Source organism: Triturus cristatus, chromosome 7 (assembly GCF_964204655.1).
Source record: "Triturus cristatus chromosome 7, aTriCri1.1, whole genome shotgun sequence".
Lineage (NCBI taxonomy): Eukaryota > Metazoa > Chordata > Amphibia > Caudata > Salamandridae > Triturus > Triturus cristatus.
Genome location: NC_140590.1, coordinates 1,457,619,085 through 1,457,635,889, shown reverse-complemented (window position 1 = coordinate 1,457,635,889; position 16,805 = coordinate 1,457,619,085). Strand labels below are relative to the sequence as shown.

Below are 16,805 nucleotides of genomic sequence, written 5' to 3'. Positions count from 1 at the left end.
GGTGACATGGAATGCTGTTTGGGCGGTATGTGGGGTGGGGTAGTTGTGAGTTCCAGGCAGTAACCATACTGGATAATTTGTCTTACCCACTTGTCTGTTGTGATGGAGTTCCAGACAGGTAGGAACTGTTTTAGTCTTCCCCCGAACGGAGTGGAATGGTCTGGGGGAGTGGAGGAAAGTCACTGTTTTGTGGCAGGGGAGGTGCGAGGGTTGTTATTACCTCGACCTCTCCCCTTGTTGTTGTTTCCTCTGTATCCGCCTCTAAAATATCCTCTACTGGGGGATGTTTGTGCAGTGGTTTTGAATGTAGAGGAGGTGTCCGTCCCCATATTTTTGGAGGCTCCTCTATAAAAGGAGCGCCGAAAGGAGCCACGTGGTTGGGGAGACTGTAATGCTCCCATGGACTTAGCCGTCTCCGTGTCCTTCTTCATTTTTTCAAGGGCAGTGTCTACTGCTGGCCCAAAGAGCTGTTCCTGATTGAACGGCTGACTAAGTATGGTAGTTTGTACCTCGGGCCTAAAGCCTGAAATGCGTAGCCAGGCATGTCGTCGAAGGAGCACACTTGTGTTAATTGCTCTAGAGGCGGGGTCTGCGGCGTCAAGAGCACATTTAATTGCTGCATTTGAAATAAGTTTTCCCTCCTTAATAAGGTAATTTGCCTGGGTTTTATATTGGTCTGGCAGATGTTGTAAGAGAGTCTCTAATTGATTGTAGTGGGCCCTGTCATGGTGTGCTAGGAGTGCTTGGGTGTTGGCAATACGCCAATGATTAGCGGCTTGTGCTGCTACTCTTTTGCCAGAGGCTTCTAACAGTTTGGATTCTTTGTCTGGGGGTGGTGTATCTCCTGTGGTTTGTGAGTTGGCGCATTTCCGGGCATTGGAAACGACCAAAGAATCCAAAGGGAGTTGCCCTTTGATGTAATTAGGATCTTCAGGGGCAGGCCTATATTTCTTTTTGATCCGTGGGTTGAGAACCCTGGCACGAACGGGGTCTTTAAAGACTTCGGGGCGTGTTTTATGACTCCTTTAATCATGGGCAGAATTTGGACGGACTTTTGAGACTGTTCGAAAGTGTCTAATAGGAAGTCTTCCTCTGGTGCGTCTGAGTGCATTGAGACGCCGTGGTATAGTGCCGCTCTATTTAATAATTGGCCAAACCCCAGGTGATCGTCAGGAGGCAATGGTTTTGAGGGATATGGCTGAGGGTCAGGCATGTCTGGTAAAGGGAATGCCCAATCATCCAATGGTGAGGTGTCTGGATCCGTGAATGGATCATGAGGGTCACCCCCACCCCCTAGGTCATAATCATCATCCTCATGATGATGAGAGGGTATAGGTAAGGGTGGTGTAGGCAGAGGGGGTGGGATAGAAGGCAGTGTAGGAGAGGAAGGAGGGATAGGGGATGCTGCAGAGTCCTTCCTGTTTACAGGAACTGGGGCAGGTGGTGTGTCCAGTTTCCGTTTTTTACATGGCACTGCGGTGACATGTCCAGTCTTGGGGTTGATATCAATCTTTTTCTGCCTGGGATCTGGATGAAAAAGTTTTCGGTTCCAATCGAGGTTTTGATTGATCGGTGGATTGTTTGGCTTCAGGAGGCGTATGAGAGTCCTTAGCCGGTGGTTTCGGTAACGATGATGTTTTCGGTGCTGATGTAGGTTTCGGAGCCGAAGGTGTATCTGTAGGCTTGGGAACCTTCGGTGCCGGTTTGTCTATTGGCCTTGGTGTTTTCGGGGCTGAAGGCGTTGGAGCAGATTTCGGTGCAGAGTGGTCTTTTGTCTTCGGTGCCGAGGGTGCGGGTTGGACAATGACATGCGGTTTGCTCGGTCCCGAGCTACCGGAAGGCCTCTGTTTCTTCGGAGCCGAGCCAGGAGGCGGGCTTCTGAAGGGTGTTTTCGGTCTCGACTGGGGCCAGCAGGCGAAGTCTTGACCAATGCCTTTGGTTTTGGTGGGGTTGGGGCAGGGGCAGTAGTACTCACACGTTGCCCAGGAGTGATCGAGTCGTCTGCTTCGGAAATTATTTGTAGATCTTCGGAATCTTCTTCCGGGACATCGGGGCCTTCATCAAAGATGTCCTCTGGTTCCGGAGCTGTTCTCTGTGCCATGATGTGTCGTCGGGCCCTTCGATCTCGAATGGTCTTTTTGGATCGAAAGGATGCGCAGGCTGGACAGCTGGACTCGTCGTGTTCCGGTGATAGGCACAGGTTGCAGACTTTGTGATGGTCACTGTGCGGAAATTTTGCTCCACACTGTGGGCAGTTTTTGAAAGGCGTCCTTTCCATGAGCCGTAGGCCTCACGGTGTGGATAGGCCCAATGGCCCGCGTCGAAGTCCGGAATCGAGCCGATGAAATCAATGTCGAGAATGAAGGTGCTTCGATGTTTTGTGTGAAGTTTTGTGCTTCGAAAAGCATGGAATTGATATTTCCAACTGGAGCGGAAAAGTTGCATCCGAACCCAATAGCGGAAAAAAACAATCTAACTATGGAGTTGATGCCCATGCGCACGGTCGTCCAAAGGAGGAGTCACCTATCTCGTGACCAAAGACTTCTTCCGAAGACAACAACAACCTGCAAGCATCCGAGCCCAACACCAGATGGCGATCTACTATCCTAAGTGTGTGATCTGCAGCTCATATGCCTCGAACATGGATGTTCCATAACTTACTGATACAAATAGCCTGGCTCCAATAACCCTATGGCATTCTATCTGGGGAAGGGAATCCATTCACGTCACCCAAAAGTTAATTGAAGAGTGCCTATCACTGGAACATGTCCATAGGATCCCATGGATTACTCATATTAAAAATATTCTCTCTTCTCTTGGTTTAGAGCATCTATTTGTTTCTCCCAGTGATTGCTCTAATATCCCAAAATGGAAGATTAAATCTTGTTTCCTTAAACAAAGGGCAAACGAAAGACTGAAAATCAACCACCTAAAAGTATCAGTTAAATCTTATCTAGAGGGACCGATGGCACGGGAAGGGACATCCTCATATTTATGCACTGTGACAAATTCATGTCACAAATTCCTTTAAATCAGATTTCGATTGAATTTTATTCCTTGTATGTTGGCCCACTCATCAGGAATTTTTTCTATACACGATTTACCGTTCTGTCCCTGCGACTGTTTCTGCACAATCAAATCTGCATATTTATTTCTTTTGCAAATTTTATATGGAACACCGCAAAAGATTTATACTGCCATTGATGCGTAAATACAATTTTAAACAATGCCGTATAGGAATGTATTTTTTACAATCATTACCCGATCCTCAGGTTTGTTACTCCCTGGCATCCTTTCTAGGTCTCACCTAGCGACGCAGCGCATCTATTGTTGTCAGTTTTGCTTCGGAAGCGGGGTGGAACCTCAAAAATGCTGACTTTTGATTGCAAGGGAGGCATGTTTGTTCCCTCCTTGTCTCCGGTTTTCCGCGCCTGCCCAGACAGGAGATTGTGCACGCGCACGGCGTCTCTTTTGCTCACAGCGTTTCAGGCATTGTACCAGTCCAGTCATTATACAGTTTTAGTTGGTGTAGTAGTGTGTGTGAGGCGCATGGCGCGCTTTCACTTTGTGTCGTGTATATATATATGCCTACCCATACATTTGAATTTATGCATATGGAAATGAGCACGCTCTATGCCACCACCCGTGTCTAGAAGAATTTTACGTGCCTGTGGTGTCTTCAAAGTGTGCGTTCAGCAGAGGGTGTGGGCCACGGTCTGTGCACGCGGCGCTGCACGTGCGCCTCTGAGCCGCAAGTTTCACTTTCGAGAGCCTTTGCAGGGAAATGAAAACTTAGGGAGGAGGGCGAGGACACACCAATGGCTGTCACTGGGTGGCCCCTCATGCACAGGCTATTTAGTATACACCACATCTGTGTGTGTATGGGAGCCAGAGGCAGGACAGGCAGGCCAGAAGCAGGCAGCAGAGGGCAGGCAGAGCAGGGCACCCACCACAGCGCTGCTCACTCGGTAAGTGTCACGGCTATTGCGTGAAGTGTGTCATTAACCTACTTGCGAACCCTTTCAACCCCATATGTTGGGCGTCACGTATGCAGTGTTTAATTCTTGATCCTAGGCTGTCACATATATAGAGCCGCGTATTCATAGAACTGTGCGTCCCTGATGTCACAATATCATATATGGACTATGGGGCTGACTACTCCAGATGTCAGACTGTCACACACTCCAAATGTCAGACTGTCAGTACGCTACCAATATCAGCCTGGCTCACAGAACTGTGCATTACTGATGTCAGAGTGCAAACGTACAACTTTGTATTCCTGACGTAATATTGACTTATAGAACTGTGCGCTGCAGACTTCAACCCGGCGCACAGAACTGTACATTACTGATGTCAAAGTGCACACGTAAAACTTTGTGTTCCTGATATCAGATTGACATATAGAATTGTGTATTACTGATGTGAAAGTGACACACATAGAACTTTGTATTCCTAATGTGACTGACATATAGAACTGTGCATTACTGATGTCAGATACGCACATAGAAGGAATATGCTACTTACCAGTATGCATCTGTTCTTGGCATGTAGAGCTGCAGAGCCACACACTAAGGATAAGATCGCCATCTGGTGTTGGGCTCGGATGATTGCTGGTTGTTGTTGTCTTCGGAAGAAGTCTTTGGTCACGAGATTGGTGACTCCTCCCCTGGACAACAGTGCGCATGGGCATCCACTCCATCCTCAGATTGTTTTTCGCCATGATGGGAAATGGAGTGTATAAGAAGTAAAGAGAAAGGATGTCCATGTGTAGTGTCTAATTAAGACAATGCTGGAACGGATACAGGTCCCGGGGAGGCGGGTGGGCGTGTGTGGCTCTGCAGCTCTACATGCCAAGAACAGATGCATACTGGTAAGTAGCATATTCCGTTCGAGGAATATGAGCTGCAGATCACACACTAAGGATAGACTATATAGCAGTGTCTCCCCTAGCGGTGGTCACCTGTATCAGTTGCAGCAGTTTGGAATAGAGTTTTTAGGACAGCTTGGCCTACTGAAGCTTGTTGTTTGGATTGCACACCAACACAGTAATGCTTAGTGAAGGTGTGTGTAGTAGACCATGTGGCTGCTTTGCAAATGTCTTCTAAGGGGATGTTCCCTAAGAATGCCATAGAAGCCCCTATTTTACGCGTGGAGTGCGCCCTAGGGGGAACGGTAAGAGTACGTTTAGCTTTTTGGTAACATATTTGGATACATTTGACTATCCATCTGGCGATACCCGATTTGGAAATAGGGTTGCCTTTATGTGGTCGAGCGAAAGCAACAAACAGTTGCTTGGTTTTCTGAAAAGGTTTGGTTCTGTCGATGTAATACAGCAAGGCTCTCTTAACATCTAAGGTATGAAGTGCCCTCTCAGCTACTGAGTCTGGATTAGGGAAGAAGACTGGCAGTTCGACTGACTGGTTTAGTTGGAAAGGGGAAAAGACTTTAGGGAGGAATTTTGGATTCGTCCTAAGAACCACTTAGTTCCGATGTAGTTGTAGGAAGGGTTCTTCGAGAGTTAAGGCTTGTATTTCACTTACTCTTTGCAGTGATGTGATTGCGATGAGGAAAGCCACTTTCCATGTTAGGAACTGCAGTTCGCATTTGTGCATTGGTTCAAATGGGGGACCCATGAGCCTTGTTAGAACAATATTAAGATTCCACACCGGGGAAGGTGTTAACCTTGGAGGAATAATTCTTTTAAGACCCTCCATAAATGCTTTAATGGCTGGTACCTTAAAGAGGGACAGGTGTTGTCTATTTTGCAAATAGGCTGCTAATGCCGCTAGATGTAGACATATAGAGGAATACGCTAAATTGCATCTTTGCAAGTGTAATAAATAGCAAATGATGTTTTGGATGGAAGCATCCAGTGGTTGTATGTCATTGTTAGCGCAGTAAATGGCAAATCGTTTCCATTTTGCAGCATAGCATGCCCTTGTAGTAGGTCTCCTGGCTTCTTTAATGATATTCATACAGTCTGGAGGAAGGTTGAGGTACCCGAACTCGAAGACTTCAGGAGCCAGATTGCCAAGTTCAGTGTTTGAGGATCTGGGTGTCTGATTTCTCCATGGTTCTGGGTCAAAAGATCCGGGGAGAGATGCAGTTTGATGTGGAACTAGCGATAGTTCCAAAAGTGTGGTGAACCAGGGTTGACGTGCCCAAGTGGGAGCCACTAGGATGAGTGTCAGCGACTGTTGTTTCAGTTTGCGTACCACAAATGGAAGGAGTGGGAGAGGCGGAAAAGCGTACGCAAATCTGCCTGACCAGTTCATCCATATTGCATTGCCCTTTGACCGTGGGTGTGGGAACCTGGCGGCGAAGGTTGGGCATTTTGCGTTTTCTTGTGTGGCAAACAGGTCTATGTCTGGTTGTCCCCACTTTTGGAAGAATGGGAGTAAGACTTTGGGGTGTAGTTCCCATTCGTGTATCTGCTGTGTGTGGCGACTTAAGAGGTCGGCCACCTGTTTCTGAACCCCTGGGAGGTGTTCTGCTAGCAGGTAGATGTTTTGGGGAATTGCCCATCTCCAAATTTGTTGCGCCAGTTGGGACAGTTGTAGAGAATGTGTCCCTCCTTGTTTCTGTATGTAATACATTGTGGTCATGTTGTCCGTGCGGATGAGGACAGTCTTGTTTTGTAGATGCACTTGGAAGGATTTCAGTGCTAGGAACACCGCTAGAAGTTCTAGGTGATTGATGTGGAGCTGTTTTTGTTGAGTGGTCCACCTTCCCTGCATGGTGTGTTGAAGGAGGTGGGCTCCCCACCCCGTGAGAGATGCGTCGGTGGTCAGCACAACTTGTGGAAGAGGCTCCAAGAACGGCCGCCCTTTGGACAGGTTGATGGTGTTCCACCACTTCAGCGAGCGAAGTGAGCGGCTGTCCACCAACACCAGATCGGTAAGTTGTCCGAGGGCCTGGTTCCACTGTTGTGCTAGACATTCCTGTAAGGGATGCATTTGAAGGCGTGCGTAGGGTACTATGGAGATACAGGACGCCATCATGCCTAAGAGTTGCATGAACACTCTTGCGGGGAGAGAGTGTCGTGTTTGAAATTTTTTGATGAGACTTTGTATGTTGGCTATCCTGGCTGTGCTGGGATAAGCTACGGCTTTGGATGTGTCTATGGTGGCTCCCAGGTATTGTTGTACTTGGGAGGGTTGTAGTTGAGATTTGGGATAGTTGATGGTAAATCCCAAGTTGTGTAGGGTTTGAATAGTGCGGTGAGTGTGGAGAACGCATTTGTCTAGAGTATTGGCTTTTATGAGCCAATCGTCCAGATAGGGGAAGACATGGATTTCTTGTCTCCTGAGATATGCTGCCACAACTGCCAAGCATTTGGTGAATACCCTGGGTGCAGTTGTTACTCATAATGGGAGAACTGTAAACTGATAGTGCTGACCGTCTACCACGAATTGTAGATACTTCCTGTGAGCGGGATGCATAGGGATGTGAAAATATGCATCCTTGAGGTCTAATGTGGCAAGGAAGTCTCCTTGTTGAAGTAATGGAAGGACCTGTTGGAGAGTGATCATGTGGAAATTATCCGATTGTATGTGCTGGTTTAGTAGTCTGAGGTCCAGTATGGGTCTTAAGGTTTTGTCCTTTTTGGGAATGAGGAAGTATAGGGAATATACTCCTGTGCCTTGATGTTGTAGTGGAACAGGTTCTATTGCGTGTTTTTGAAGCAAAGACTGTATTTCTTGTTTGAGGAGCGTGAGGTGGTGAGACGTCATGGGACGGTGCCTGGGTGGTATGTTTGGGGGTGGGTTTATGAGTTCGAGGCAGTAGCCAGATTTGATAATTTGTCTTACCCACCTGTCTGTAGTGATGGTATTCCAGACAGGTAGGAACTGTTGAAGTCTTCCCCCGACCGGAGTGGAATGGTCTGGGGGGAGTGGTGGCAAGTCACTGTTTGGTGGCTGTAGAGGTGCGGGTGTTGTTGTTGCCCCGTCCTCGGCCTTTAGTATGGTTTCCCCGATAACCTCCTCTAAAATACCCTCTGTTAGGGGATGTTTGACCTGATGCTTTGAAGGTGGAAGAGTTGTCTGTTCCCACATTTTTGGAAGCTCCTCTATAAAAGGAGCGACGAAAGGAGCCTCTGGGTTGAGTAGACTGCAATGCTCCCATAGATTTGGCAGTCTCATTATCTTTCCTAATTTTTTCTAGTGCAGTGTCTACTGCAGGCCCGAATAGTTGCTCCTGATTAAAGGGTTGAGCAAGAATGGTGGTTTGGACTTCCGGCTTGAAGCCGGAAATGCGCAGCCATGCGTGGCGTCTAAGCAATACGCTTGTGTTGACTGCCCTAGAGGCGGTGTCCGCTGCGTCTAATGCACATTTAATGGAGGCACTGGATATTAGTTTGCCCTCTTGGATGAGGTCAGTGGCCTGTGTTTTGTATGGTTCAGGCAAGTGTTGCAAGAGATCCTCTAGTTGATCATAATGGGCTCTATCATAACGAGCCAATAGGGCTTGTGTATTTGCAATACGCCAGTGGTTAGCAGCTTGTGCGGCAACCCTTTTGCCGGAAGCCTCCAGGAGTTTAGACTCTTTGTCTGGGGGCGGCGTGTCTCCGGTTGTTTGGGAGTTCGCACGCTTTCTGGCATTTGATACGACTAGTGAGTCTAGGGGGAGTTGCGCCTTGATGTACGCAGGATCTTGTGGCGACGGTCTATATTTTTTTTCTATTCTGGGGTTGAGAACCCTGGCCCTGACAGGGTCTTTAAAAACCTCATTGGCATGCTTTATCACTCCCTTAATCATGGGTAGAATGTGAACTGTTTTCTGCGACTGCTCAAAAGTGTCGAGTAGAAAATCCTCCTCGGGAGTGTCGGTGTGCATGGTGACGCCATGAAACGACGCTGCTCTGTTTATAAGCTGACCGAACCCTAAATGGTCATCAGGAGGGGAGGGTTTTGAGGGGTATGGAGTGGGGTCAGGCATATCAGGCATAGGGTAGGTCCAGTCATCTACTGGTGCTGTGTCCGGGAGTGTAAAGGGATCAGTAGGATCAGTGGGATAAGTAAAGAAATCTGGGTCTCCCCCTCCCCCTAAATCATCATCATCCTGTGGAGGTGGTGTGTGAGAAGGAGATGGTAGAGGTGAAGGCGGTGGGGGTGGGGGGGGATGGAATAGGAGGTAATGTAGGAGAGGAAGGACGTATGGGTGAAGTGGCACAGTCTTTCTTCTTTGGAGGTGCTGGAGGAGGTGTTGTGTCCAGCTTCCTTTTCTTGTAGGGCACCGCTGTGACATGTCCAGTTTTCGGATTTATGTAAATCCGTTTTTGCTTTGGATCAGGCTGAAAGTTCCTCACTGTCCGAAGGCAGCTTTGGCGCCGACTTTTTTGGTTCTGATCTAGATTTTTGTTCTTTATGGACTTGTTTTAGCACCGAGGATGTTTTCGGTGCCGAAGGACCTTTCGGTGCCGACGAGCCTTTTGGTGTCGGTGGAGACCTCGGCGCCGAAGAACGTTTCGGTGCCGGTGGAGATGTCGGTGCAGAGTGACGTTTCGGGGCCGATGGAGATTTCGGTCTTGGAGCCTGCTTCGGTGCCGAAGGTATTATAGGCACAATGACATGAGGTTTGCTCAAGCCCGAGCCACCTGCAGGCTTACTTTTCTTCGGAGCCGGGCCCGAGGACGGGGCTTCTGAAGATGTTTTTGGATCGCGACTGGGCCCAGCTGGCAGAGTCTTGACCAATGTCTTTTTGGGTGGTGTTGGGGTAGGGGGGCTGGTACTCACAGGCTGCCCCGGATCAGAATCGTCGGCCTCGGACACGATCTGGAGATCTTCGGAGTCGTCGCCAGGGACATCCTGTGCAAAGATGTCTTCTGGTTCCCGAACCGGCTTGGCCATGATATGGCGTCGAGCTCTTCGGTCCCGTATAGTTTTCTTCGAACGGAATGTGGCGCAGGCTGGACAGCTGGATTTGTTGTGGTCTGGTGAAAGGCACAAAATACAGACCTCGTGGTGATCGCTATGAGGAAACTGTGCTCCACATTGGGGGCATTTTTTAAAAGGTGTCCTTTCCATCAGCCGCGTCCGGAGTCGGTCCGATATGGATTTCGACGTTGAGTTTAAAAATTTTGAGAGTTGTAGTGATTGCTATAAGTTTTCTGCTGGAGCGGAAAAAAGTTCATCCGAACCCAATGGCGGAAAAAACACAATCGGAGGATGGAGTGGATGCCCATGCGCACTGTTGTCCAGGGGAGGAGTCACCAACCTCGTGACCAAAGACTTCTTCCGAAGATAACAACAACCTGCAATCATCCGAGCCCAACACCAGATGGCTATCTTATCCTTAGTGTGTGATCTGCAGCTCATATGCCTCGAACCTTTGTATTCCTGACGTCAGAATGAGATAAGAGCTGGTGCTGCACATAAGTGCACATTCATTGTGTTAGACTTTCACAGATGGTGCTGCACATGAGTGCACATTCATGTGACAGACTTTCACAGACGGAGCTGCACGTTTAAGATGAGTGCATGTTCATGGTGATAAACTTTCACAGATGGCGCTGCACGAGATTTGAGCTATTAGCGTTGCAAATAATAATGCAACACCAATAGCTCAAACGTTTAGTAATGCGAGACCCATTGCATTGCAAATGCTTGTTAATTCTATCATGGACGACAAGGCAATTGTATAATACCCTAAATGAACTGGAACTCTTGCTACTATCAGCTGGTTTTTAATGGCCGTTTTGTAACTGTGAATGTATAGTACCCTTTTAATGGATGTTTAACTGATCTTTAACATTTTGTATTTGGTTGCCCGTTTTTATTGTGTTCATCTGTACTTTTATGATCTTATTATATAAGTACCAAATAAAGTGAGTTGACTGAGTCAAGGGCTCCACCAGAGATCTCATTTCCAGGAAGGGCAGGTTTAGGGTCGAGGATTCTCGGTGTATACCAGGTTTAGGGTCGAGGATTTTCAGTGTATAACTTTTAACACATTAGTTATAATTAAGCAAAAGGAACCAGTCTGTACCATGATTGCCTAAGTCTGTCACTCCTAGATTTGTATTTGCATTCAAATCACACAAGACATTTCTGTCCCCATGGAGGAAACTTTCAGGACTCTTTCAGAATGTTACAACTGCTGGCAAATGAGGCTCTCCTTTAATTTTTAGCATACATATTCCATACATATCAAATCAGGGGCTCTATAGCTCAGACTGAATAACCACCACCAGGGAATCTATGAGTCTGTGACTGAACACACTCCAATTAACACTGTCTTGAGACACCTCCCATCCTACCTGACACCTACTCCCTGGAATTTGCTGAAGTGATCTGGACTCCAAAATTGTAAATGTTATCAACAGGGTCAAACTGGGACAACAAATAGGCCAGGGCACCAAAATAAAAGTAGCCCATTAGCAAACCAGATGCTAAAAACGTGACCTACATTCGCAAATCAAGCCAGTTTTCAACTTGTACACTGTAAGGGCATTTTGCAAGGTTCGGGCGACTGTATGCTTTTGTGCTGGCTGCAGGCAATGTTTGTGGTAACATCGGGAGAATAAACAGCAAAAACATGCCCAGCTGGCCATAAAAACAGCTCGGCGATCTAATCTAACAAGCATTGGCAAAGCCAATATGTCTTGCTTATTCAAGGTCTATTAAATTTTAGCCATGTTGTAGTAGAGTGGCCTGTTATAGAGAGCATTGGTGTAGAGTGTTGCAAAGTATAGTGGTGTAGAGTGCAGTAGCATAGAATTCAGCGGCGTACAGTGCAGCGGCGTAGATTAGACTGTTGCATAGTAGAGTGCAGTGTGCAGTGATGTGCTGAGTGTAGTGCCATAGAATGGTACAGAGTTGAGTGGCGTAGAGTAGAGTGCAGTGACATGGAGTGGAGTTCTGCAGAGTACAGTGGCATACAGTGGAGTGATGCATAGGAGAATGGCATAGAGTTCATAGGCATAGAATGCAGTAGTGCAGAGTAGAGTTCCGTGGCGTATAGTGCAGTGATACAGAGTAGCAGAGCACACTGGTGTAGAATGCATTGGCTTGTTGTAGAGTGGAGTGGCGTAGAGTGGACTGGTGTAGAATGCATTGGCATAGAGTGCTGCAGAGTATAGTGGTGTACAGTGCAGATGCATAGAATTCAGCGGCGTACAATGCAATGTCATAGAATGCAGTGCCATAGATTAGAGTGGTGCATAGTAGAGTGGAGAGGTGCAGAGTGGAGTGGGCAGAGTGGCATAGAGTGCAGTGGCGTAGATTGGAGTGCTGTAGAGTGCAGTAGTATAGAGTGGTGTAGAGTTCAGTGGCAGAGAGTTGCAGAGTTGAGTGCCAGAGTGCAGTGGCATTGAGTGTACTGGCATAGACTACATGGTGCCAAATACAGTGCATTGGCGTAGAGTGTATTGGTGTAGAGTAATGTGGCATAGAGTAGATTGTTTCAGAGTAGAGTGAAGTGGCATAAAGTCGAGTGGTGCAGCGTAGCGCCTGGATACCCTCACAGGTGATTAGTTGTCCTATACAAATCCTGATTGATTTACAGATTGATGTGGCATAGAGTGGAGTAGTGGCATAAAGTGATGCAGCGTGCAGTGGTGGAGAGTAGATTTGAGTGGTGTAGAGTGGCTTGGCATAGAGTACAGGGGCATGAAGCAGTGCAGAATAGAGTGCATAGGCATAGAGTGTACTGGTGTAGAGTGCAGTGTTGCAGAGTGGCCTAGAGAAGAGAGGCCTAGAGAAGAGAGGCAAATAGTAGAGAGGCAAATAGTAGAGAGGCAAATAGTAGAGTGGCGCAGAGTGAAGTGGCGCAGAGTGAAGTGGCGCAGAGTGAAGTGGCGCAGAGTGAAGTGGCGCAGAGTGAAGTGGCGCAGAGTGAAGTGGCGCAGAGTGAAGTGGCGCAGAGTGAAGTGGCGCAGAGTGAAGTGGCGCAGAGTGAAGTGGCGCAGAGTGAAGTGGCGCAGAGTGAAGTGGCGCAGAGTGAAGTGGCGCAGAGTGAAGTGGCGCAGAGTGAAGTGGCGCAGAGTGAAGTGGTGCAGTCAAATCACATCAAAAATTGGAGAAAGAAAAGGAAACACCAAGCTCCCTTGAAGACCGAGCCTGGCATTAGCCCTCGGTCTTTGAATGCACAGCAAATGTGACAAGATAGGAACATGATTTACAGACCTGATTACAGAAAGGAGCACTTGTGGAAGAATATAAGGAGAGGTAGTGTGAAAAGGCTTTGCTTGATGGGAAGGACAAACTGAACCTGTATAGCCTAAAACAAATAAAGCCAGCAAATAGAAAGCCAGAAAGTGAGAGTTACCAACCACAAACCCAATGTTAAGCACCAGTTGGAACATATTCCCAGGGAAGGTTTCTGAATGCCCCCCAAAGTTTCTTTAGCAAACCAGGCAGCTTTAGGCAGTCTCTGATCTAAAAACGGCCCACACACTGATCTGTCAGACAAGCTCATTGGTCGCTACCAAATTGCACTATAGGCCAGATGAACTCTGGTCAACAACATTTGTTCAGTTTGCGCACTATCCCGTTGTCGATTTATTGCAGCAGTCACACCAAGCTAATAGTTCATCCAGCATTTCTGGTTCCTGGCGAGGGTTACATTTTCAGTGCCCACCTTGCAAAGCAAGGTTCCATACTCTAGCTCATTATAGAAAGCCTAGAAATTGCCTTTTATACCTAGATACTATTTGTTCTTTCCAAACTACCTATATAAGAGAAATCAAGTAGTTCACAACTATTAAATACATATTCGAAACAGCTATGTGCCATTACCCCAATCTATGAAGTGAATAAAATCCATATTTGAAGAATAACATAATTGGGAAAATAGACTTTGTTTAGGAGAAAAAATACACCCCCAATTCTCGGTTTGTTAAATGTCAGCATCTTATACAGTTACAATCAAGCTTCTTACTAGCCACTTCAAAGTGAGTGGTTACTGTTAATAACCAAAACAATTTAACTCAGCGAACCTGTCTGAGTAATTAGTTAAAGAAGGAGCAATGTTATCTCTCTTTGTTCTAGATGTGGTTATTTTGCCTTTCTTTCTGTTCCCTTCATTCATTCTCTGTCATGCTTCTGGACTCAAAATACAGTTTTAATATTCTGCAGTGAGAGACAGCGGTGCTTACCAGGTAGCTGTATCAGTAGAAATTTTGAGTTGAAACTAGGCCTGGGTGGAACTCGCTGAGTTACCAAAAAACTCAGCGAGGTTCAACGGAGTTCTGCAAGCGAGTGTACGGAGTGTAATATAAAACATAAAAAGGTAGAGAAGCAACCTGGTAATTCCAAAACTGCTATGGTCATGGTGTGGACTCACTACCAGAACAAACTAACAACTAATCGTAGTCGAGAATCAAGGCCACAGGTACGAATATCAACCAAGAATGAATACCTGTACGTGCCAACTCAAGAGTCGGAAACTGGTGGGGCTCACAGTAAGACAAAGTTAATCTTTGATGTAAATAGAGAGCGGAAATCACCTAACAAGCAGAGCGTGGAACAGAAGACTGGTGCACGTGTGGTAATAGAATCAACCTCTAATGGACAGCCCTGATCTTAGCAAATCTTTCAGTGAAAGCCTCTAGCTAGCAAACCACAAACACGGCAGCAAGCTGTCAGCAACATGGAAAATTAAAGTGTAAAAACATTGAAAGGCGGCTGGTACTGTGGTGAGGAAGAGCTCTAGCAGTTTTGACAGACTACAGCAGATGTGTACTCCAAATCAGAGGACCCGATCCATCAGGCAACCACCCTGGTGAGTGGCCAGCATGCCCCAAATGCTGGTTTGAGTGAAGGGTTGGCCTCTCTACCCCCACTTTACGAGCACACTTTCCTCCTCCACCACCACCACCCAACTTGCCCATATCAGGAGGGTCAATGGACCCCATTGGTGCCGACAATCCCATCGTCTTCAGTGTTGCTTTCCCGGGACAAATTTAAGAGTAACTGTTAATAAAAGGGCTGGCACAGCCTATTGCTAGAAAGAGAAGTAAACTCAATGCTCCCCATTCAGACGGTAACTATGCCTCCCAATGTAACAGCTCCACTCCTCTTTTTGGATCTCACCTCATGCATAGTGGCTGAGTGTGAACACTCTTAGCCCTGATATCTCCGAGATACTCGCCCTGCAGTCAATGCTCTTCTTCTGCTCCCTGGGTCTCGTGCTGTTCACTGTTGCTTTAATATCAGCGTTGGCACGTTGTGTTGATGGTGCATATATTGGAATTAGGGGTGAGCAGCTGAGTGCGCTGGTAAATTCTGCTCTGTCAGTGATTGAGGAGTTTTTGCCAAACTTCGCACTCAAAGCGGAGCACAAAGTGACAAAACACCGCAAACTCCGTCGACAATTTAACAGGAGATAATCATGACTTGCACTCATTAGCAGAAGTCTGGAAAACTTTCCTTTTTTTTTTTCTATTTAAGCCACCTAATTGATTTTTATTACCCATCCTTCGTCTGATACCTTTTGCTCATGTGATAAATTTTTCCTGTTAAGCACTAGGCACTTTATGACATGCTGCTAATAACAAAGACTCAAAATCTATTTTCATCTGTATTTCTCTCCACAATATTGATTCTTGTTGCCTGGGTTCTGTTTGTAACTCTTTGCTCTTGTGATTAACTGCCTTTGTGAAGCCCACTGTATATTAATTTGAATATGTAATTTTTTAGCAGTCAAATTGTAAATGTAATTTTATGTATGCTTGAGAACTCATGTTTATTTTTAACCAAATTAAGATGGTTTGATTAACTGACTGACAAAACACATCTACAGGCTTTGCTTCTTTTGTTTGTTGTGTGCAGCTGAGCGTAGAGACAATAAAAGTATGTTAATTAATGCTAACCTCTTGTACAATAACTTGTTTCACTCTATGATTATTTTGTTTAGAGCTGCTGAGATTCGGTGGCTACAAAATTGGCAGCTCCTGTTTAGGCCCCATTCTTCACTTTCCCTTAAAAACTCACTATACAAAGCCAAACATTTGTTAACTACCGCTGCTTGACACTCACCACATTGGGGTTGAATGGAGGCATGATCCTTTTGTGGTAGAGGTCTTCCCAATTTATTGGGCTGAAGAACACATGATTTTTAATCTCCAGCTGCAAAAACAAAAGCCACAGGAAATTATCACCACCTGTAGTTCGAGTCCTAGCTGGCCGCTTGTTTTGGTAAATACATAAGCAGGTCCTGTAAAGCATAGTTTCCTTGGTATATGATGAAACAGTAACAAAACAGCTGGTTAAAAATAATTGCATCTATATATTATCAGAATGCTCCTTCAACATTTTGGGTGCCAAAAAGAGAAAAGGAAATCATGGAGAAAGGAGCAGTTGCAAGATGCAAATTGGAGTGCCGGTGTTAATAAATTCAATTAGAGATCTACGTGGTTGATATAGGGAAATAGGGTAAAAGATCCCGAAACGTAATACATTTAAAAATTAAAAAATAATTAAAAAATAAAATTAAAAAAAACAAAAACACAAAAAGGTTTCATGATGGGTAACTGATGACGCTGGTATAAATCATAAAGGAGTGTGAAGGATACATGAAAGACCAAATAATAACCAGACATACATTTGGAATTTTTCACAAAAGTGAATTTAGGGAGATCAAAATAAAGGGGCAGGACAATAAATAAGACAAGAAAGAACTGAAGTTTGAAGAGGTATGGCAAAGAGGGAAGCAAAGACCAGATTTTTAAAAAATATTTGAAGAGGTCAAGACAAACCTTGTCAAATGACAAAATTGGTTCAGAAAAGTTAGATATTTGAAGTTAAAGGCAAGATCACAAGATGCAATAGAAAATGAAAAATCAGGTGAGAAATCGAAATTGA

General features: G+C 46.0%; 1 protein-coding gene across 4 annotated transcripts in view; it reads right to left on the bottom strand.

Annotated features, from left to right (window-relative positions):
* The window catches only part of SGK2 (serum/glucocorticoid regulated kinase 2), a 396,404-nt gene that overhangs the window by 39,753 nt on the left and 339,846 nt on the right, over positions 1-16,805 (bottom strand). For all 4 annotated transcript variants that reach the window (XM_085619218.1, XM_085619215.1, XM_085619217.1 and 1 more), the window contains one exon: positions 15,981-16,070. In XM_085619218.1, coding sequence (XP_085475344.1) covers positions 15,981-16,070 — 90 coding nt within the window. The remainder of the gene's footprint in view (positions 1-15,980; positions 16,071-16,805) is intronic.